At 45.9% G+C, this 22,914-nt stretch overlaps 1 protein-coding gene across 2 annotated transcripts in view; it reads right to left on the bottom strand.

Annotated features, from left to right (window-relative positions):
• The window catches only part of NOL10 (nucleolar protein 10), a 203,103-nt gene that overhangs the window by 107,385 nt on the left and 72,804 nt on the right, over positions 1 to 22,914 (bottom strand). For both annotated transcript variants that reach the window (XM_033939293.1, XM_033939294.1), the window contains exon 14: positions 17 to 143. In XM_033939293.1, the coding sequence (XP_033795184.1) occupies positions 17 to 143 (127 nt within the window). The remainder of the gene's footprint in view (positions 1 to 16; positions 144 to 22,914) is intronic.

Below are 22,914 nucleotides of genomic sequence, written 5' to 3' on the forward strand. Positions count from 1 at the left end.
GCAACAAAATATTTACCTAAGTTTTCAAGGTCCTTTTTTGTTACAAACTTATAATCATCATAAACTGTGCTTTCCGGATTCTCCTCCAGTTCTTCTGTCAAGTTGTCTAAAAATGAGCACCATCTTGGAGCAGGACCCAAAGCCTGTAGGGATGTGGATTAAAACATTATACATTGTACAGTTTCAAGGCTGCTACTCTGCTCCAGTAATCTTTTAAACAATAGCTAATGGAGATATCAGCATTTTTCCAAAGCTAAATGAATTAGAAAATCTAGAGTGTGTTTCCCAAAATAATTTAAGCACATACAATAATACATTACAGAAGAAACATGAAACATGAAGGAAGATAAAGGCCAAATGGGCCATCTAGTCTGCCCATCCACAGTAACCATTATCTCTTTCTCTCTCCGAGAGATCCCACGTGCCTGTCCCAGGCCCTCTTGAATTCAGACATAGCTACTCCACCTTTTGTGAAACTCATCAAAACAGTGAACAAACTGATAAAAGAAAATACAGAAAAAGGAAACATAAGTAGGACAGATGGGCTGTGGGAAAGAAGTTAGCATGCAGCCAAAAGGAAAAGGAAAAATGCAAGCAGGATTATATTAACCTATACCTGTGCTCTAAACCTAAAAATAGAGCATCAAGAAAAGTTTTTTGAAAACAAAAGGATTTTCAAGCTAGATCACTAAATTACTCATATCTGTTTTTCAAATTCCCTTGTGTTCTATTTCCTTTCATTGCTTTACTATCTGAGGGGGATATTGACCAAAAACTGTGAACCACTGTGAACTGATTTGTTATAGTCCTTTCCTTCATGAAATGCTTTCTTAAGAAAAGATTACCATCAAACATTAAAGATGAAAGAAACACATTTTTTTCTGGGCTTGGCATACATGGAAAAGCTTTTTGTTTTGAGAAGGGAATCTTTTCAAATAATGTTTCCTTCCTTCAGCCAGATGTTTGGTGACCTACATGCTGTTCTAGAAGAGGCTAGTTCATTTTATCTGCAAAGGGGTACAGTCAAGAACCTACATAAAATATGATTTTTCATTCATTCAGTTTCTATACCAGAGGTTCCCACACTTTTTCTGTTCATGGCTCACTTAATGTTTCAAAATTTTTCCACAGCTCCCTAGGTCAAACGATAGTTGTGTAATCTAATACAGTGTTCTTCAACCACCGGTCCATGGACCAGTGCCGGTCCACAGAAATTTCCTGCCAGTCCACAGGGACAGCATGTGCATCAGGCCCAAAACAGTGTTCTTCAATCGCAGGTCCACGGTGCGATCGATGCGGCGTTATCTTCAAGCCAGCTCCCTCTTCCTAACTGATTCAGTGCACAAAGCCAAGGACAGTGGCTCCTACGGGCATCCTGCGCCTGAACCGGAAGCCTTCTCTCTGACTTTGCAACGTCAGAGGGAAGGCTTCCAGATGAGGCACAGGATGTGCAAGGTGCAATTAGTATTATTATGGGGGCGGGGTCTGGGGTAGAGATGGGCGGGGTCTGGCCCACAACTTAGCTCAGTCCACAGAATAATTATTTTATTTCTGCCGGTCCATAGGTGTAAAAAGGTTGAAAAACACTGATCTAATACATACCTGATAGATGTTATCTTGAGACAATTATTAATTTAAAAAATTAAACAACTTATCAAAGATTAACATAATAATCTTGATATACTTGCAAAAATTCAATAAATTAAAAAAATAAAAATCACAAAAAATATTGAAGAACTAGTGAGATGGATGAGCTTTGCTGTTCATTACAAATCTTCTCAAACCTTGGAACCATATTTGATATGGACAATCTAATTTTTGTTAAACATTGATTTTCGCTTAGTATTAGTTTTTAATCACAGTGAGCACTGAAAATCCAACCTTGCATAAATAGGCTATCGGAAACGGAATTAAGATTCTCTGTGCTCTACTGCTTAACAGCAGATATTTATCTCTTACTGAACATCAAAATGCTGCTAAATAGTGTCTTGAGTGTATTGGCGCAAGACAGCTCAATGAGATTTTCTTCTTCAGAAGTTAGTTGGAGGTTTGGCTCTAAAGGGATCCTGAATCCACTCAATTATTTTCAGTCATAAATATATTTAGGATCTCAAACAAGTCCTGAGCCTTTGCACTTGCAGTTATTTTATTTTTTAACAAAAAATAAGTTCTTCCACAATGGCATTTCTATCTACAAAACATACATAACAAATCAAATGTGCATCCTTATCATCCATGGTCACATCCAACTGCAAGCCAAATTCCCTTTCTTTTAATTTTTCAATCAATTGGTCATTGAGGTCATCTGACATATGTTGAATTCTCCGACTGATAGTATTATTAGATAAAGGTATATTTGAAAGTACTTTCCCCACAGATTCACCAATAATAATGTCACCATATCTATAGCAGCAGCTGTTCCACAATGGTATAGGGATTTTTACACTTAGCAACTCTATATGCAATCTTGTATGAAGCTAGCAGAGCATTGTTTGGTATTGACAAATGCCAAGAAAATGTACCTTGCTGTCCTTTTAATTCTTTAAATTTTCTGGTAAAGTCGTCGCAAGTTTTATTAATTGAGTGTGAATGATTAGTTTCTAAATGATGTTTCAGTTTACTTGGAAGCATATAGTCTAGTGCCAAAATTGTCAAACATACTGCATATTGCGGTCTTTCTTCTCTGTTAACATTTGTTGATGTGAAGCCAAAGTCTAAATAACCATCGTCATATTATATTTACAATATTTTCTCTTTTGGCACACCTTCTATTCGTTTGTGGTGGATACTTTTCATTTTGTGCTGTTGTATGCTTATTAAAATTCAATTAAAAAGTGTGTCCATTTTTAGGGTTCTGAAACAAATTTTTAAAATTATGTTGATCAGAACTTGACACTTATACAATAAGAAGCTTACTCAACGATAGTATATGAGTAAAATACTTAAGTTATTATTTTACTAGTAAAGTTTGATAAATACGAATACAACAGTTGAGTTTGCTCCAACAATCCACAGATTACTTACATTCAAATAGGGGTCACTAGCCACCAGGCATGAGCACTAGTCATACACATAGTCTCCTACACGGTGATTACATTCACACAATAACAGAAAACAGAAATGTCAAAAGATCTACTCTTTACTACTCTATTAAACCAATTGTTCTCCCATTGTAACCCCCATTTATAAATCTTTTGTAAGCCGCCTTGAACCGCAAGGTAATGGCGGAATAGAAATCCCTAATGTAATGTAATGTAATGTAAAACAAACTGTTATACCGGCCATAAAAATCAAAACAGTAACTAACAAATAACCTGAAGATTCAGTTGTAGTATTTTTATTTCTATATTCTTTTTAATTTCTTAAGGTTGTAAAAGATGTCTAATATAAGAATAATAAGTAGCGCCCTTGTACATCAGTCACTTGCTTCCCAGGGAGCTGCAGCTCACAGTTGGGAACCACTGTTCTATACAGTTCTCCCAAGAGAGCTCAGAATGGGGCTGAATTTAGAATAACAAAACAACTCGTTATCACTGGGCTACTAAGTCATCATGTTTGTGTTGTGTCAGCATTGCTGAATCCTTTCTACAACAGTGGTCATTCTATTAAGCAATTCGATTATAACATTACAAAAGTGTTTCATAAGCCAAACTATGTGATTCTATTATCAAGTTGGCATTTCAGACTACTATCCCAGGATCAGGTTAAGAGGCTTTGAATTATTAACAGACTTATCATGGAGTGGCAAGGAATTCACTGTGAAAAGATTAAACTGTCTTTAAACTTAAATTACATCCTCAATTTGATGTGATAGTGAATAGAACAATGGTTCATGTATCCAGTCATCAATACACCTTTCCTTGCTATATATGTCAATTACCTATTTTTTTAATTAATCTTTTCTTCCCTCAGCTGGTCTTTTTCCCAGTTAGGGGTGGCTAAGAGAGTCTCCCCCTGTGGTAACCCATTAGTAATGCTCAATAGTCTTCAGGAGCAGCCAGAGAAGCTCTCTCCGGGGCACACCACCACCTCTATGCATGGATGCCTTGTGTAGCAGGACTCAGTATCTTATTCTACACTAGTGGATCTCAACCACAGTGTCACCAAAAATTTGACAGTCAAGTCCTTGCTTTCATTAAAAATCCTGTGTGCCTGCAGACTGGGTTCATGAAATCTATATAACTAGTCCCTATTTCTGCTTCGCCATTACCCACAAAGATCATTGCTCCAACCAGCTTCAGCTGAAAATACTGCAGTCTACTGTTCTCTACCAGTCTGTGCCTATATTTCCTCTGCATCATTTTCAGCAATAAATGAATGACATATAAAGAATTTTAAAAAAATGTTCAGCCTATGAAGTACAGTAATAAGTGTATCACACATGAACACTGTTAGGTATGTCACAACAGAAGAAAGGTTGAGAACCACAGGTCTACACTATGGAAATGGGCCTACCTTCTGCTATCAAAATTACTTAAAACAGTGTTTCATAAATTTTGCAAAGCCACTGGCACAATAAACGTTGTGGCCGTGGCTCAAGGGCATCTGGAAGTGCGTGGACGTCAACGTGATGACGTCACTCACATGCATGACATCACGTCTAAATCCGCGCATACACGAAGGCCCTCTAGACAGGGCCCCGAGCTGCCAGTGGGGGGTGCTGGAAGGGAAGAGGCGCGGAAAGGAGCTGGTGCCAGCTGATTGTCTACAGGATGTGACTAGCCACGAGAGGCACATCATGTAGGCAGTCAGCCGGCGTCTCTCCTCCCCAGTGTCTCGCAGCACACCTGGAATCTCAGGCGGCACACAGATTGCGATAGACTGACAAAGTGATCTACCAAATTTCTAAAGTCGCCTATGTCCACATGTTATGCATCTTACATGAATCTATATTTAAACAAATGTCTTCAAATAAGGCATTTTTAAACAAATAAGAACACAGACTACAATGGCAGATAAGGACTCTAAGGTTCATTTAACCCACCCAATTTTATCCCTAATACACTAGATGACCTGGCTTTCCACTTTCTGCTTCAGAACTAGGAATTCTCTGCATTATCTCAGGCTTTCCTGAATTTGATGACCTTATTTATTTATTTTAGATTTATTCACTGCCTTTTCATGAAGAAGTTTACAATTCATTGAATAGTAATCAGGTACTCAAGTATTTTCTCTATCTGCCCTGGCAGGCTCACAATTTGACTTAGCTACCTGAGACAATGGAATATTAAGTCACTTGCCCAGAGTCACAAGGAGCAGGCTAGGATTGAACCTGCAACCTCAGGGTACTGAGGCAGCAGCTCTAACCATTAGACCACCTCCTCCACTTCCACTTCCTCTCCACTTCCTTAAGGGCAAGTGCAAGGATATTCGGGTATCCTAGGCAAACTGGAGGCTTTAACCCAGCACCTCCCCCAGTTACTCGGCTCCTAAGGCTGGTACTGGCAGAACAAAAGGCACTTAATAGTGTGCTAGCTTCTTCTGCTGTGTAAGCTAGTTTTTTTGGCACAAGCTGCAAAAGTTATAGGATCTAATGGATCATACCACAAGACTAACCCTCCCCTGAAGAAGAAAGTGTGCTGAGTGCCCTCCTTCTTGCTGGTTATGAAGGCTAAGCTGCTGGGGTAGGGCTTGCTGGAGGATGGGAACTGGACGAGAAAGATCTTAAAATAACTACCCGATATTTGCCACTCCCCTCAAAATCTCAGTGTTCTAGTCTAGGAGACCACCGCCTAGTTCATTTAATGGAAGCACCAATCCTATTTGCTCCAGTGGGAGATCAAAGCAGAATCTACTGTCCAATTTCAAAGAGTCTAACACTGTGATCTCTTGCTCCAGAGCTCCCCTAACTCTAAATAAATCTGTTTTCTGTGCCCGATTTATATCTTGGAGATTATTTGCACATGTTCTAAAGAAGAAAACTACAAACAAAAAACACCTTGAGATGGCAGAAATTAGCTGTTGCATTCTTGGATTACCAGCCATGGAACTGGTGAGGGATTTTTTTTTGATCCCCCAATAATTGACTGGAAAGTTAGTTATTCAATCAAAATCTTTATAGAAATTACAAAAACCCCTCAAATACCCAAAGTGATGAAGATAACTACTTGGCCAGTATCTGTCACAGAATTCATAAAGCAAAGGGTGTCTGCTTTCCAAGACTTTTCTACAGGACATCCTCCTAAAAGGAGCTAAGAAATGTGTTTTTAAAGTCAGACATGTTTTGACCTGCTTTATCTCACAAGATCAAGATTCTAACATTTATTTCAGCTCAGGTTTGGGTTTTTAAATTTATTTTTTTTTGCACATCAGCTGAATAACATTGCTTTGTCCTCTTGGTAAAATGATCTTTGGTTCTGATGTCTGCAGTTACACCCAGTGACACCTCATGGAACAAGGTCACTCGTAAAACTATCCCTCCCACAAGACAACTGAAGGAAACTTGGCAAGGGACAGAGGCTACCAACTTAAAGCATAGTGGAAACTTTTTTTTTACTCTTATATTTAACTTGAATGACTGTGGTAGAGGCACAAGAGGTTTAAAGAAACACAATTTTGTGTACAAATTTCAGTCATTCTTCTCTGAATAATTTATGATTAGAAACCTTTAGGCAATACTATATTGGCTTCAGCCCTTTCAGATTTTAATCAATTTGGTTTACAATAATAGATTAATCTGCATTTACTACAGGAAAAACATTTATACCGCAAGTTAGCATTAAACCATTCTGCTAGAGACATATATGTTCTTAGCATACAAATTTTATTTGGAAGAAATCTCTATGATCTCTAACTCTCTAATTCATCTCCAACCTATTTGCTACCACCTCTAACATCAAGGAAATTTCAGACAATGCAAACTACCAGGATATAATTACACATGCCCGTACATAAAATCAGAAAACAGGGACATTCAACAGAAAGTTCTGCTAATCCTAAACAGTGAAGGAAGCTATAAGAATAAGGGCTATAGTCTGAGAGTAACCTTCAAAAAGATATAAACAAGATGGCGCAGGTCCAGAGGGCAGCTACTAAAATGGTCAGTCTGTCATAAAGTGTATAGGAACAGCCAAATATCTTAATATATATATTTTGGAAGAAAAGCGTAAGAGGGGAGATATGGCAGATGTTCAAGTACCTTTGTGGCATAAATAAACAGAAGGCGAGTCTCTTTCAATGAAAAAGAAACTTTAGAATGAGGGGGGCATAGGATTAAAGTGAAAGGGTATGGACTAAGAAGTAACCTGAGAATCTATTTCTTCACAGAAAGGGTGGTAAATTCATGGAACAGCCTATTGGTGAAGACAAAGACTATCTGAATTCAAGGACACTTGGGACAACTATATAGGATCTGTAAGGAAAAGGATAGTAGATGGTATAGATGGGCACACTGGATAGAAAAATGAAGGCAGATAAAGACAATGTGGCCTATGTTTCTATGTGAGATTTTAGAAAAAAAACAGAACAAAACAACTTACCACCCTCAAACGCTCATTTGTTCTACAATCTCCTGGTATTTCTCTAGACATTGTCAAAAGGAGCAACCATGCAATAAAATGATAAAACCAACAATTTCTGGATATTCATGTAGAATTCCTAACACTGTATCTTCCTGCATATATCTCTCTTCTTCAATTTTGCCTATATGATATCCGTGCAATGTCCACATCATAAAAGGACCCGATTCGTAAGAATGTAAGAGAGAAAGTGGCCTAGTGGTTGGAACAATGGAGAAGCCAAGATTCAAATCCTATTTTTGCTACTATCACTCCTGACAGGGTAATTCTCCAACTGGGTGACTGAGATCATTCTATTCTATAAAAGAATGTAAAAGCCTCTTTCCCTTTACAGAATACTAATGTAACAGCAAAAAAACATACCTTAAGTTAGGCGCCAGCACTCACCCCAGCCATAGAGTTGGTGTAAGTGTGTGCACCTAAATTCTGAAGATATGCATTTTAATATATAAAATTCAGATAGCATGTGTGAATCCTGCTTATTTTCCTCTCAGACTCTGCCTAGGTGCATACTCGCCTATAAAATATGCGTTATGTAAGACATATGCATATTTACAAAAGCATGCTTAGGTGGATTTTTTGCATACATGTTTACACATAAGTCCATATATCCTGCCATTATTTTAATATTTGCTGGAGAATAATTGATCATGTTAAAGTTGGGTGAGAAGGTGGCCATTATGAGCAATTTCTCAATTTTAAAATACGCTGGATTTTAAAAAAATTGAATTCCACTGCCCCAAATGGGTTAAATAGGGAAATAAAATGGATTACACTAGCTTCAGGATTGGTTGCCTATCTTCATGTGACATTAAGGGTCATCTTTTAGAAAGCCACGCTAGGGCCTTAACATGTGGAATAGCGCGCGCTAAATTGCCGCACGTGCTAGCCGTTACCGCCTTCTTTTGAGCAGGTAGATTTTTGGCTAGCGCACACTAATCCGGTGCGTGCACTAAAACCGCTAGCGCATCTTCATAAAGGAGCCCTAAGTTTTTGACTAAAAAAAAAAAAAAAAAGCATGTCGTGGCCATTTTTTAAAACCACAGTGCTAATAGTAAAAGTCCAAGGAAGTCGGTAGGTGACTATACCTTAGCATTTTTTGTCAGCATTATTTAAAAAGAACTCTCTATAATTACTGGTTCTAAATGCTTAATTGGCAAGTTACTAACAATATTTGATTGCTTATTTAGGAGACTCCCATGTTCACTTCTTTAAGATAAGTACTTATTTCTTCTTTATACTGAATGAACTGAATTCAACCATTTAAATATCTTCACTTCTGACTTTATGAGGTTGATGATCCTTTAGGATTACTGAAGTGTTTCTCTGAAACTTTATGCTTCTGAAAGTCACTGAGAATCAACTAAACTGATCAACTAATGAATATTTGGCAGATAACTATTAGATGTGTTTGTATTATTTAAATGAGTTAAATATGTAAATCAATTCGTAACTATTGACAATTTATAGAATTGCTTTGTTTTTGACCTTCAGTCACTCACCATATCAAGGTGCCTCAGGTTTCAGCTTAAACTGTAAGCTTTCTGAAGCAGGGATGTACCGTATTTTTCACTCCACAAGACGCATCCCAGATTTAGAGAAGGAAAACAAGAAAAAAAACCATTCTGAACCTAATTGTATACTAATATATACTCGACGCCTTTAAATTCCATACCAGCCCCCCCAATCAATCAACATTTTTACATGCTCCCAGCACCTTTAAATTCTGTCCCAGCCCCCCCCCAATCTGAATGGCTGCTCATTTCTACTGAGGCACCCATTCAGAAGTGGCGCCCGCCCATGCAGCAGCGCGCTTGTGCACCGCTGGCCCCGACGTGCAGGTAATCAGTAGCCCTGCGAAGCACCAGCGACCGACCCAATTAGGGAAGTGTCCGGGCCCAGGCATTAGCGCATCTTGTGAGCCGCGGGCCCTGATAAGCAACAGGCAGCCATCCACTGACTTCCAACATTTAAAGGTACCGGGGGTTTGTTTTTTTTGTGTGTGTGTTCGCTTCATAAGATGCATCCTTATTTCTGCCCACTTTTTTGGGGGAAAAAAGTGCGTCTTATGGAGCGAAAAATACGGTATATTGTGCCTTAATACTCAAACTGTTGCACAGTGATGCATATGTCCAGTAGTGCAATAAAAATATGTATAAAAAAAATCAATACTCTGGAGAAAAGAAGGGATACCATGGTGATATGTGAAGAATTCTCAAAGCTGTTAGGCAAAATAGCTTTGTGTTACTGAAAATGCCCTTCTCTGCCTACTTACAAATCATATACAGGATTCATTTAGGAATGTTTAGGTTGTGGGAATAAAATGGTACACACCCTTCACATTTTCAAATGAATACACAATATTCTACCATCTCCAAGCCTACCAGGTAAAAAGGCACATAAAAAGCACACCGAGTACTTTCAGCATGCACATTATACTTGTCTAGTTTTCAAAGGATGATGACAAGCTGTGACATGCAATGCTCATCTATCCAGGAAGGTGGAGAACCAAAGAGGAAGACAACAAACTAACTTGGAGAAGGTGTAACATCCTTACTATGTTATGTTAATCAGGTTTTCTGTTCCACCTTTACCTATTCAGTTCAAGGTTGGCTTACCTTAAAAGAGGTTGAGATTGACACGGATATTCAATAGGGTTGCTAGTACGGGCATATCAGTTTAACTGTTAATACAGTTAGGTCATAGTTTCAGCTATATAGTTACAAATACAAGTAGGTCATTGTTGATTCTTTTTTTTTTGTCTGAGAAGTTCCATTAGACAGTTTAGGAATGTGCTTTTACAAGTATTGTTTCAGTTACTTAAGCATTGGCTCCCTGTCTTGGTACAGAAATGCTTTTAGAAGTTTTCTGAACCTGAGGTAGTGGTCACAAGATTGTAGTGTAAATGATAGTTGGTTCCAGCATTTTGCTAATTGATAATGGACGGATAGGGTAATTTGCATGGTAGACTTTTATATTGTTGCATGCTGGGAATTTTAATTGGAAAAGATTTCTGATGGAATATCTGTTGGAGGCACCCTGGAGTAGGACGACCAACTTTGTTAGGTAGTTGGGGGCATTCCCTTTTAGGATCTTAAAGGCAGTGATGCCCAATTTAAATTTGATCCTTGCAGGTATTGGCAGGTATTGGTAATGCAGTTTCATACAGTAGGGCTGTCGGTGCTCCGATTTCCATAATGATAGTGAGGCTTACCGCTGCATTTTGAGCTCGTTGTAGATGCGATAGTAGCATTTTAGAGCAAAGAAAGCAATGTTACTTACCGTAACAGTTGTTATCCAGGGACAGCAGGCAGCTATTCTCACTAGTGGGTGATGTCATCAGACAGAGCCCCGGTACGGACGTCTCACAAGCACGTGTTGCTTGTAGAAACTTAAAGTTTCTAGATGCCCGCACCGCGCATGCGCCGGTGCCTTCCTACCCGGAGATCCGGGCGTGTCTCCTCAGTTCAGGTAGCTAGCCTGAGAAGCCAACCCAGGGGAGGTGGGTGGGACGTGAGAATAGCTGCCTGCTGTCCCTGGATAACAACTGTTACGGTAAGTAACATTGCTTTATCCCAGGACAAGCAGGCAGGTATTCTCACTAGTGGGTGACCTCCAAGCTAACCTCAGTGGGATGGAGGGGGAGTTGGCGACTTAAGAGAATAAATTTTTCAATACTGTTTGGCCAAACTGTCCATCCCGTCTGGAGAGGGTATCCAGACAATAATGTGAGGTGAATGTGTGAACCGAGGACCAGGTGGCAGCCTTGCAAATTTCCTCGATTGGTGTTGATCTGAGGAATGCTACTGAGGCTGCCATTGCTCTGACCTTATGGGCTGTGACCTTACAAGGAAGTGATAATCCAGCCTGGGCATAGCAGGAAGAGATACAAGCCGCCATCCAATTGGAGATGGTGCGCTTTGATACGGGTCTTCCCAACTTGTTAGGGTCGAAGGAGACAAAAAGTTGAGGAGTGGTTCTGTGTGGCTTGGTGCGATCCAGGTAGAAAGCCAAGGCACGTTTGCAGTCTAGAGTGTGAAGGGCCGATTCTCCGTGGTGAGAATGAGGCTTAGGGAAGAATACTGGAAGTACAATGGATTGGTTGAGATGAAATTCGGAGACCACCTTAGGCAGGAATTTCGGGTGAGTGCGGAGGACCACCTTGTCATGGTGGAATACTGTGAATGGTGGGTCCGCCATCAACGCCTGGAGTTCGCTGACTCTGCGAGCGGACGTAAGGGCTACAAGGAAAAGCACTTTCCAGGTGAGATACTTCAGAGGGGCCCTGTTGAGTGGTTCAAACGGGGGCTTCATGAGGTGGGAAAGGACTACATTGAGGTCCCAAACTACTGGGGGTGGTTTGAGAGGAGGGTTAACATGGAAGAGTCCTTTCATAAATCTGGCGACCACCGGATGGGCCGAGAGGGGTTTCCCTTGTAGGGGCTGGTGGAACGCCGCAATAGCGCTCAGGTGGACTCGTATGGATGTGGACTTGAGCCCAGATTGAGATAGGTGTAGGAGATAGTCCAGCACGGAGGATAAGGAAGCTCGCTGAGGTTCCGTTGACTTAGAAACACACCATGAGGAGAATCTGGTCCATTTTTGGGAGTAGCATTGTCGAGTGGCGGGCTTCCTGGAAGCTTCCAAGACCTCCCTCACTTCTTGTGAGAATTGGTGAGGGGTTACGTTGAGAGGAACCAAGCTGTCAGGTGGAGAGCCTGCAGGTTGGGATGAAGTAGTGATCCTTGATGTTGAGTAAGCAGTGAAGGAAACACTGGAAGTGGTACTGGTTCCCTGCTGCTGAGTTGAAGTAGGAGGGAGAACCAAGGTTGTCTGGGCCACCGAGGAGCTATTAGAATCATGGTGGCCCGTTCGAGTTTCAGCTTGACCAGAGTCTTCTGGATCAGCGGGAATGGTGGGAACGCATATAGGAATAGTTTCCCCCAGTTCAGTAGAAAAGCATCTGCCTCGAGGCGATGAGGGGTGTAGATCCTGGAGCAAAACTGAGGCAGTTTGGCGTTGTGGGGAGCCGCAAAGAGGTCTATCTGGGGCGTCCCCCATTGCGTGAAAATTTGGTGAAGGGGGCTGGAATGGAGAGTCCATTCGTGCGGTTGTAGCAGACGGCTTAGTTTGTCTGCTAAGACGTTGTTCTCCCCCTGGATGTATACTGCTCTGAGTAGGGTGTTGTGGCGCACCGCCCAGTCCCAGACTCGTAGAGCTTCCTGGCAAAGGAGGGCCGAGCCCGTGCCTCCTTGCTTGTTGATATAATACATGGCGGCCTGATTGTCTGTGCGAATGAGGATTACCGTATTTTCACGCATATAACGCGCGCGTTATACGCGTTTTTACCTACCGCGCATACCCCTCGCGCGTTATATGCGTGAGCGCGGTATACAAAAGTTTTAAAACATAGTTCCCACCCCGCCCGATTCACCCCCCCAGCAGGACCACTCGCACCCCCACCCCGAACGACCACTCGCACGCGCTCCCACCCGCACCCGCATCCACGATCGGAGCAAGAGGGAGCCCAAGCCCTCTTGCCCGGCCGACTCCCCGACGTCCGATACATCCCCCCCCCCGGCAGGACCACTCGCACCCCCACCCCGAACGACCGCTCGCACGCGCTCCCACCCGCACCCGCATCCACGATCGGAGCAAGAGGGAGCCCAAGCCCTCTTGCCCGGCCGACTCCCCGACCTCCGATACATCCCCCCCCCCGGCAGGACCACTCGCACCCCCACCCCGAAGGACCGCCGACTTCCCGACAATATCGGGCCAGAAGGGAGCCCAAACCCTCCTGGCCACGGCGACCCCCTAACCCCACCCCGCACTACATTACGGGCAGGAGGGATCCCAGGCCCTCCTGCCCTCGACGCAAACCCCCCTCCCCCCCAACGACCGTCCCCCCCCAAGAACCTCCGACCGCCCCCCAGCCGACCCGCGATCCCCCTGGCGACCCCCACGACCCCCCCACCCCCCTTCCCCGTACCTTTGGTAGTTGGCCAGACAGACGGGAGCCAAACCCGCCTGTCCGGCAGGCAGCCAACGAAGGAATGAGGCCGGATTGGCCCATCCATCCTAAAGCTCCGCCTACTGGTGGGGCCTAAGGCGCGTGGGCCAATCAGAATAGGCCCTGGAGCCTTAGGTCCCACCTGGGGGCGCGGCCTGAGGCACATGGGCCCAACCCGACCATGTGCCTCAGGCCGCGCCCCCAGGTGGGACCTAAGGCTCCAGGGCCTATTCTGATTGGCCCACGCGCCTTAGGCCCCACCAGTAGGCGGAGCTTTAGGATGGATGGGCCAATCCGGCCTCATTCCTTCGTTGGCTGCCTGCCGGACAGGCGGGTTTGGCTCCCGTCTGTCCGGCCAACTACCAAAGGTACGGGGAAGGGGGGTGGGGGGGTCGCCAGGGGGGTCGCGGGTCGGCTGGGGGGGCGGTCGGAGGTTCTTGGGGGGGGGGCGGCCGTTGGGGGGGGGGGGGGTTTGCGTCGAGGGCAGGAGGGCCTGGGATCCCTCCTGCCCGTAATGTAGTGCGGGGTGGGGTTAGGGGGTCGCCGTGGCCAGGAGGGTTTGGGCTCCCTCCTGGCCCGATATTGTTGGGGAATCGGCGGTCCTTCGGGGGGAGGGATGTATCGGACGTCGGGGGGGGGGGGCATCAGGCTTTCAGGATGGGGACAGACCTTCAAGGGGGGACAGTGCACGGAAGTCAGGGGGGGTGAACGGAGAGTCGGGACAGCGCACGGAAAGTCAGGGCGGGCGAAAGGAGCGTCGGGCAGCATGCGCGGTATACCCGTGAGCGCGGTATACCAAAGTTTTTGTGCATATCAGCGTGATTTCTGCGCGCTATACCCGTGTGCGCGTTTTATACGGGTGCGCGTTATTTGCGTGAAAATACGGTACCATGTCGTGGAGTAGGTGTTGGAAAGCTTGGAGCGCATTGAAAATGGCTCTGAGTTCCAGTAGATTGATTTGGTGTAGTCTTTCCGCACTGGTCCAGAATCCTTGGGTGCGGAGACCCTCCAGGTGGGCCCCCCATGCGTAGTTCGACGAATCGGTTGTGAGAACTTTCTGATGGGGGGGAGAGTGCATCAGCAAACCTCTGGATAGATTCGAAGAGGTCATCCACCAAAGTAGAGACTGCCGAAGAGCAGGTGTGACTAAGATGCGTTTGGATAGTGGATCGGACGATTGATTCCACTGTGATGCCAGGGTCCACTGGGGGATCCTGAGGTGGAGTCTGGCAAAGGGTGTCACATGTACTGTGGAGGCCATATGGCCCAGGAGCACCATCAGTTGTCTCGCCGGTAGGGTTTGGCGAGTAGACACCGATTGGCTGAGATGAAGAAGAGACTCCATGCGTTGCCGAGGCAGGAATGCTCGGAGTCGGGTGGTGTCCAGGACCGCTCCGATGAAGGGGAGGGACTGGGTGGGTTGTAGATGAGACTTGGAGAAGTTGATCTCGAAGCCCAAATTCTGGAGGAAGTAGGTTGTAGCCAAGGCCGCCGAAGTGACCTCTGGGGCTGACGGGGCCTTGATGAGCCAGTCGTCGAGGTATGGGAATACCTGTAGACCCCTGTCCCGGAGTGCCGCGGCCACTACCACCAGGCACTTTGTGAAGACTCTGGGGGACGAAGATAGGCCGAATGGTAGCACTCGATACTGTAGGTGCAGATTTCCCACCCGAAATCTGAGGAACTTTCGGGAGGCCGGGTGAATGGGGATGTGAGTGTAGGCCTCCTTGAGATCCAGGGAGCATAACCAGTCGTTCTGCTCGAGGAGGGGGTATAGAGAAGCCAAAGTCAACATGCGAAACTTCTCTTTGACCAGGGACTTGTTGAGGGCTCGAAGGTCTAAAATGGGTCGCAGGTCGCCCGTTTTCTTCGGGACGAGGAAGTACCGGGAGTAAAACCCTCGGTTCAATTGGTCTGACGGGACCGGCTCGACAGCCCGAAGCTGAAGTAAGGTTTGGACTTCCTGAAGAAGCAGGGCGGTCTGCGTCGAGCTTGAAGGATACTCTCTTGGAGGATGGTCCGGGGGGACCCGGTGGAATTGAAGAGAGTATCCTTCTCTTATGATGGTGAGGACCCATAAGTCCGTGGTTATGGCCTCCCATCGATGGTAAAAAAGATGGAGGCGGCCCCCTATGGGAGAGGCCGAGGTTATGCTCCCGGGGGGGGCGTCAAAAGGGCTGGGGAGCCTTAGGTACCGCCGGTGGCTGAGGTTTTTGCTGAGACTTCTGGGGAGTTTGTCTCTTCGCAGGCTGTCTCGCAGCAGGCGTTTGTCTGGGCATGTAACGCCGCTGGTAAATCAGGGGTGGCCTGGAAGGTCGAGACTGTTGAGGTTTGGGTTTGGGCCGCAGGATGGATTGAAAGGATTTTTCATGATCCGACAGCTTCTTGGTAACAGTTTCGATAGACTCATCGAACAGGTCAGCTCCAGCACACGGTACGTTGGCGAGTCTGTCCTGTAGGTTGGGATCCATATCGATAGTACGGAGCCATGCCAGGCAACGCATAGCTACCGCGCTTGCGGCGGCGCGTGCCGAGAGTTCGAATGCATCGAAGGAGGATTGCATCAGCTGGAGGCGTAATTGGGAGAGGGAGGCTACCACTTCCTCGAACTCGAATCGAGCTTGGTTGTCTATGAACGGAGTGAACTTGCGGAGCACCGGCAAGAAGAACTCCAGATAGGAAGAGAAAAAGAAGTTGTAGTTTAGCACCCGTGACGCCATCATGGAGTTTTGGTAGAATTTTCTACCAAATTTGTCCATCGTTCTCCCCTCTCGGCCCGGCGGTACAGAGGCGTAGACCTGGGAGGGATGAGAGCGTTTAAGGGAGGACTCGACCAGTAGGGATTGGTGGGAGAGTTGAGGGCCCTCGAACCCTTTATGGTGCACGATGCGGTATCGAGCATCGAGTTTGCTGGGGATCGCCGGTATGGAATACGGCGTTTCGAAGCACTGCATGAAGGTCTGGTCCAGTAATTTATGCAAGGGGAGCCGAAGCGACTCCGTTGGAGGGTTAGGTAAATGCATGGTGTCCAGATACTCTTTGGAGTATCGGGAGCCCGTGTCAAGGGTCACATCCAGGTCCTCCGCCATTTGTCGGAGGAATGATGAGAAGGACAATTGTTCCGCCAGCGTCGGTCTGTGGGACGGGCTGGAGGAGGAGGAGGCCTCCAGGTCCGTGGACATCGGGGAGTGACAAGGAGAATCGGGCGCCAGTGTCTCCTCGTACTCCGGGCCCCTCGGGGGGGACACCTCTGATGAGGAGTATCCCCTACGTTGCAGTTTTTTCTGCGGTGACACCTCCGAATGGCGTGAGGAGTGCCAGGATGAGTGTCTCGATCGGTGCCCGTCTCGGTGGCGGGACGGGGATCGGGATCGTCTGTGCATCGCATGGTCTCCCGAGGCCCCCAAGTGGATAGGGCTGGAAGCGGTGGATCGCAACTGGGTTTGCGATGCGGGTTCTTGCGATGCTACCCAAGTCTGGTAAGGAGTACGGAAGAACTCTTCCTGACTATGCCCAGGGCTTCGAGTATCGATCGGAGGTCTGGTCCCATGTTGGCGCGGAGGCGTAATGGGTTCTAATGGCGGCATATCGGTAATCGAGGTTTGCCGCGTGGGCATCGCCGCCCTCCCCCGTTCGTCCTCGTCGGTTGTCGAGGTCGAACGGTGTGGGGGAGGGGGAGGGGGCGGACCGCCCCTTTGGACCGGTACCGGGAGGTCACCCTGTATGGCAGCGATGAGCCCGGGTCCGATGGTCTGCATGAGCTCAACGAATTGAGCTTCCAGCGCGGACCGTAGCGAAGCCGATAAGGAGGGATCCGCACCGAAAGGGGGTCCTCCTGCACGGACATCGCGCTCCTTCGAGGCCGAGTGCTTCTGCTTAGTAGCTTTCGGCACTTTGATGACCATTGGTGGCACTGTGGAAGGAAGAGGTACCTGAACAGAGGAGACCGGGGCAGGCACCGACGTCGAGCTCGTGGATGGTGTCGGGGTGAGCAATGCCGGTTTCACCACACTCGATGCAGGAGTGGTCGATGCCGGTTTCGCCCGAACCGGGGAGGTATCAGATGAAGTGGAGGCTGAGGGATCCTTAGCTGCGTCCATCTTGAACATCGATTCCCACAATAGGCAACGCCGCTTGAAAGAGCGTGCCGTAAGGGTAGAGCAAGGCCCGCACGATTTCGGGATGTGGTCGGGGCCCAAACACTGCAAACAGCGCCGGTGAGGGTCCGTGAGTGAAATCGCGCGTTGGCACTTGCTGCACTTTTTAAACCCGGTGATTGGCCGGGACATAGGCCGGAAAGTCTCCGCCGCTAGGTCGAAGCCAGTGGGCCTGAGCCACGTGGCCGGCCCGTTCGACCTGCCGGAGGAAATAATCTTCTTTTTTTTTTTTTTTTTTGAAAAAGAAAAGTACTGTTAACTGTAATTAAAAGAAAACGAAAACGCGGACAAGGAAGGCAAATTTAACTGAATTCAGCTAGCGCATGAAGAAGTTGAACTTCTCAGCTCCGCGGAAAAGAAAGAACTGAGGAGACACGCCCGGATCTCCGGGTAGGAAGGCACCGGCGCATGCGCGGTGCGGGCATCTAGAAACTTTAAGTTTCTACAAGCAACACGTGCTTGTGAGACGTCCGTACCGGGGCTCTGTCTGATGACATCACCCACTAGTGAGAATACCTGCCTGCTTGTCCTGGGATAACTAGTGTTATATTACAGTAAGAACATAAGAATTTGCCTCCGCTGGGTCAGACCAAAGGTCATCGAGCCCAGCGGTCTGCTCCTGCGGCGGCCCATCAGGTCCATGACCTGTAGAGTTGTCTTATTGTCTAACCCGTTGATCCTAAACCCGTTTATATCCTAAAAAACCCCTTTTTCCCTTTTATCTATACCCTTTTTGCTCCTGTGTTCTCCCTTATCAGTAGCCTTCAATCCCCTTATCCTTCAGGAATTTATCCAGTCCCTCTTTGAAACCCCTTAATGTAGTCTGTCCTATTACATTTTCCAGAAGCACATTCCAGGTATCCACCACCCTCTGAGTGAAGAAGAACTTTCTAGCATTGGTTCTAAACCTGTCCCCTTTCAATTTCTCCGAGTGCCCTCTTGTTTTTGTAGTTCCCAGTACGCTGAAGAACCTGTCCCTATCCACCCTCTCTATGCCTTTCATAATCTTGTAAGTCTCTATCATGTCTCCTCTGAGTCTCCGCTTTTCCATGGAGAAGAGCCCCAGTTTCTCCAACCTTTCAGCGTATGAAAGGTTTTCCATACCCTTGATCATTCGTGTAGTTCTCCTCTGGACCCTCTCAAGTATTGCCATATCCTTCTTAAGGTACAGTGACCAATATTGGACACAGTACTCCAGGTGCGGGTGCACCATTGCCCGATACAGCGGCAGGATGACTTCCTTCATTCTTGTTGTAATATCCTTCTTGATAATACCCAACATTCTGTTTGCTTTCTTTGAGGCCGCCGCACATTGCGCCGTTGGTTTCATTGTTGTATCCACCAACACTCCCAAGTCCTTTTCAAGCTTACTTTCCCCCAGTACCAACCCCCCCATTTTGTAGTTGAACATCGGGTTATTTTTCCCTATATGCATGACCTTGCATTTCTCTATATTGAAGTCCATCTGCCATTTATTTGCCCACTCCTCCAATGCTGTCAGGTCTCTTTGCAGTTTTTCACATTCCTCTATAGTTTTAACCCTGCTACAGAGTTTAGTGTCATTTGCAAACTTTATAACTTCACACTTTGTCCCTGCTTCCAGGTCATTTATAAATACGTTGAACAGCAGCGGTCCAAGTACAGACCCCTGTGGGACACCGCTCGTTACCCTTCTCCAGCCCGAGTAGTGGGCCTTCACTGCAACCCTCTGCTTTCTGTCTGCCAACCATTGTTTAACCCACCTATGTACGTCCCCTTCCACCCCATGGTTCCACAGTTTCCAAAGTAGCCGTTCATGAGGTACCTTGTCAAAGGCTTTTTGGAAGTCGAGATATATGATGTCTATGGGGTCCCCTTTGTCCATCTGGCTGTTTATCTCTTCAAAGAAGTGTTGTAAATTAGTTTGGCATGATCTTCCTTCGCAGAAGCCATGTTGGCTCGTTTTCATCAGCCTATTCCTTTCAATATGCTCACAGATACTGTCTTTTATCAGTGCTTCTTCCATCTTGCCCGGCACTGAAGTCAAACTCACCGGTCTGTAGTTTTCTGGATCACCTCTCGATCCTTTTTTGAAGATTGCTATTTTCCAATCCTCCGGGATCACCCCTGTTTTCAAGGACAGGTTGCAAACTTTCTGGAGTATTTCCGCTATTTCGGTTTTCAGTTCCTTTAATACCCTTGGGTGGATCCCATCCGGGCCTGGGTATTTGTCGGTTTTCAATCTGTCTATCTGTCGGAGGACATCTTGGAGGCTTACCTCTAATGTCGATAGTTTTTCTTCTGGGTCTCCGTTAAAGATTTCTTCGGATTCCGGTATATTGGATGTGTCCTCGCTTGTGAAGACTGACGAGAAGAACATGTTTAGTCTGTCAGCCACCTCCTTTTCCCCCCTTATTGCTCCTTTTATGTCTCCATCGTCCAGCGGTCCCACTTCCTCCCTCGCTGGTTGCTTCCCTTTAATATATCTGAAGAAAGATTTGAAATTTCTTGCTTCCTTGGCCAGTCTCTCTTCATATTCTCTTTTTGCTTTCCTGACCACTCGGTGATATTCTTTTTGAAGTTCCCTGTGCTCTTTCCAGTTTTCCTCGGTTTTGTCCTTTTTCCACTTCCGGTACGATTGTTTCTTGTCCCGTATTGTTTCCCTCACTGCATTGCTTATCCACACCGGGTCTTTTGTTTGATTTTTTTTTTTTTGCATCCTTTTCTAAATCTGATGACGTACAGGTTCTGTGCTTGTACCGTGTCCTTGAATAGGGACCAAACTTGCTCCACGGTCTTTGTTTTTCCCGAACCTTTCCTGAGTTTCTTTCTTACCACTGCTCTCATAGTGTCATAGTTCCCCTTCTTGAAGTTGAGTGTTGTCGCTGTGGTTCTTTTCCCTTTTGATGCTCCTACTTCTAGTTTGTACTGGATCATGTTGTGATCGCTGTTTCCTAGTAGTCCTATTACTTCCACTTCCTTTGCAGGTCCCCCCAGCCCGTTGAGTAGTAGGTCGAGAGTTGCATTCCCTCTCATTGGTTCCTTGACGAGCTGTTCCATGAAGCAGTCCTGCACAGCCTCTAGGAATTCCATTTCCCTTGCGTTGTTTGAGTTTCCAATACTCCAGTCTATCCCGGGGTAGTCTAATAGAGATAGGATTAGGGATTGCATTAAAATTCGCAAAGCCTCTATTTCAAAGTATTTTCTAATGGATCTTAGCTTTCTCATCACAAGGAAAGATTGTTTTATTATTGATTGTATGTGGCTTTTCATGGATGAATATCTATTTCTACTCCTAAGATTCAGGATTGTAGTTCTAATGGAAAGTCTGTGTTGTCTACTGTGAATCTTGGAGCATAGTGTGGGTCAGTCGAGGGTCCTAGCTAAAGGAATTTGGTTTTGTTCTTATTTTGTTTGAGGCAGTGGGTAGCGATCTAGTTTTCTATGATGCGTACACATTTTTTGACAATGGTGAGGGTACTGACTAATGCAGCTGTTACAGGTATAATGATCATTACGTTGGCTGCATAGGTGAAAATATGTTATTCATGCGAGATCTAGGTTGGCTCCTAAGAACTGCATTAGGAGGTTGAGCACTGATGGTATTGCATAGTTGCGAGTGGTTAGGAAGCCTTGGAACCAAAAGAGGACCAGGCCACTGAATCCAAAATCACTGAAGATCTCAGACATTTGATCAGTCCACTAGGTCAAATGTGCGGCTTATATAAAATTGGATTATGATAGCACTGTGACCCTTGTTTAGTAGTTCTTTTCCATATGTTACTTGTGCCGTAACATATCCCTCCATCATTTTAATGAATAAGGGAATGGAAGCTACTGACCTATAATTGGTCATAGCAGAGGGACTGAGTTTTGGGTTCTTAGGAAAGGGCATTAAGATAATTCTTCAGGTGACAGCTGAGCCATTAGGCTATTTTTCCTATGGTTGTCGGGGAGGCTGCTTTGATTGCGTAAAGCAGGCAGGTATCAAGGCTGCAGTATGCTTTGGAGTATTTTAGGAGAAGACTTTTAAGCCCGTATTCTGCAAAGTGCGTCCTGATTTTAGGCAGCTGTAGGCTTCCTACAGCTGTCTAATCAGCCAATCGGAATGCACGTTAAAAAAAAAAAATGTTCCCAGGCAGGAAAGCGCCTCTAGGAGTCTAGGGAGGCCTGCAAGAATGACTAAGGCTATGCGGTAACCTTAGGAGAACCTAGGCGGCCTTACGCGTCTCCCTAGTAGAACGGAGATGCTTACAATGTAGGCCAGCAAAATGCTAGCCTCCACTGTAAGTAGACGCGGCTGCTATACTTATCGCAGCAAGGGATCTCCCTGCCACGATAAGTATAGCGGCAATGGCCGCCTGTCATTCCCCCCCCCCCTCCGACGATCGCCGGCAGGAGAGTGCTCAACCCCTCCTGCCAGAGGATGCCCCCTAATGCCCCCGATCGCCGACAGGAGGGTGCCCAACCAGACGCACACAGCGTTGTACAGAGTCAAAGAGTAAGAAAACAGTCCCTACTCGAAAGAGCTTACAATCTAAACAGGCAAGACAAACAGGATGTCATGGATACAGTTAAGGGGAACGGTTAATCAGCAGGCTGGGTTGGAAGGCAGAGGAGTAGGATTAAGGATTGAAAGATGTATCAAAAAGGTGGGTTTTCAGTCTGCTTTTAAACAAGGGAAGTGAAGGGGCTTGACGGACAAACTCTGGTAATTTATTCCAGACATAGGGGGCAGCTAGATGAAAGCAACAAAGTCTGGAATTGGCAGTGGAGGGGAAGGGTAACGTTAAGAGTGACTTATCTGAGGAACGGAGTACTCTGGGAGGTGTAAAAGGAGAGAGAAGCGAGAAGAGATTGAGGGGCAGCAGAATGAACACACTTGTAGGTCAGCAATAAGATCTTGAACTGTATGCAATGGCAGATAGGGAGCCACTGGAGTGACTTAAGGAGAGGGCCGACATGAGCGTAGAAGATGAGTCGCGCAGCAGAGTTTTGCACATATTACAAGGGGGAGAAGCGACACTGAGGGATACCAGTTAGGAGTAGATTGCAGTAATCTAAGCATGAAGTTAGGAGACAAGGGTCCAGGTAGTGTGCTCAGAGAGGAAGGAGCGAATTTTGGTGATATTGAAGAGATAGAAGCAACAGGTCTTAGCAGCTTGTTGGATATAAGTAGAAAATGTGCTTTGTGGCAATCAAATGAATCAGAAAACAAACAAGTATTCTATTCCCAAAATCTTCTCCTTCT

Source organism: Geotrypetes seraphini, chromosome 3 (assembly GCF_902459505.1).
Source record: "Geotrypetes seraphini chromosome 3, aGeoSer1.1, whole genome shotgun sequence".
Classification (NCBI taxonomy): Eukaryota; Metazoa; Chordata; class Amphibia; order Gymnophiona; family Dermophiidae; genus Geotrypetes; species Geotrypetes seraphini.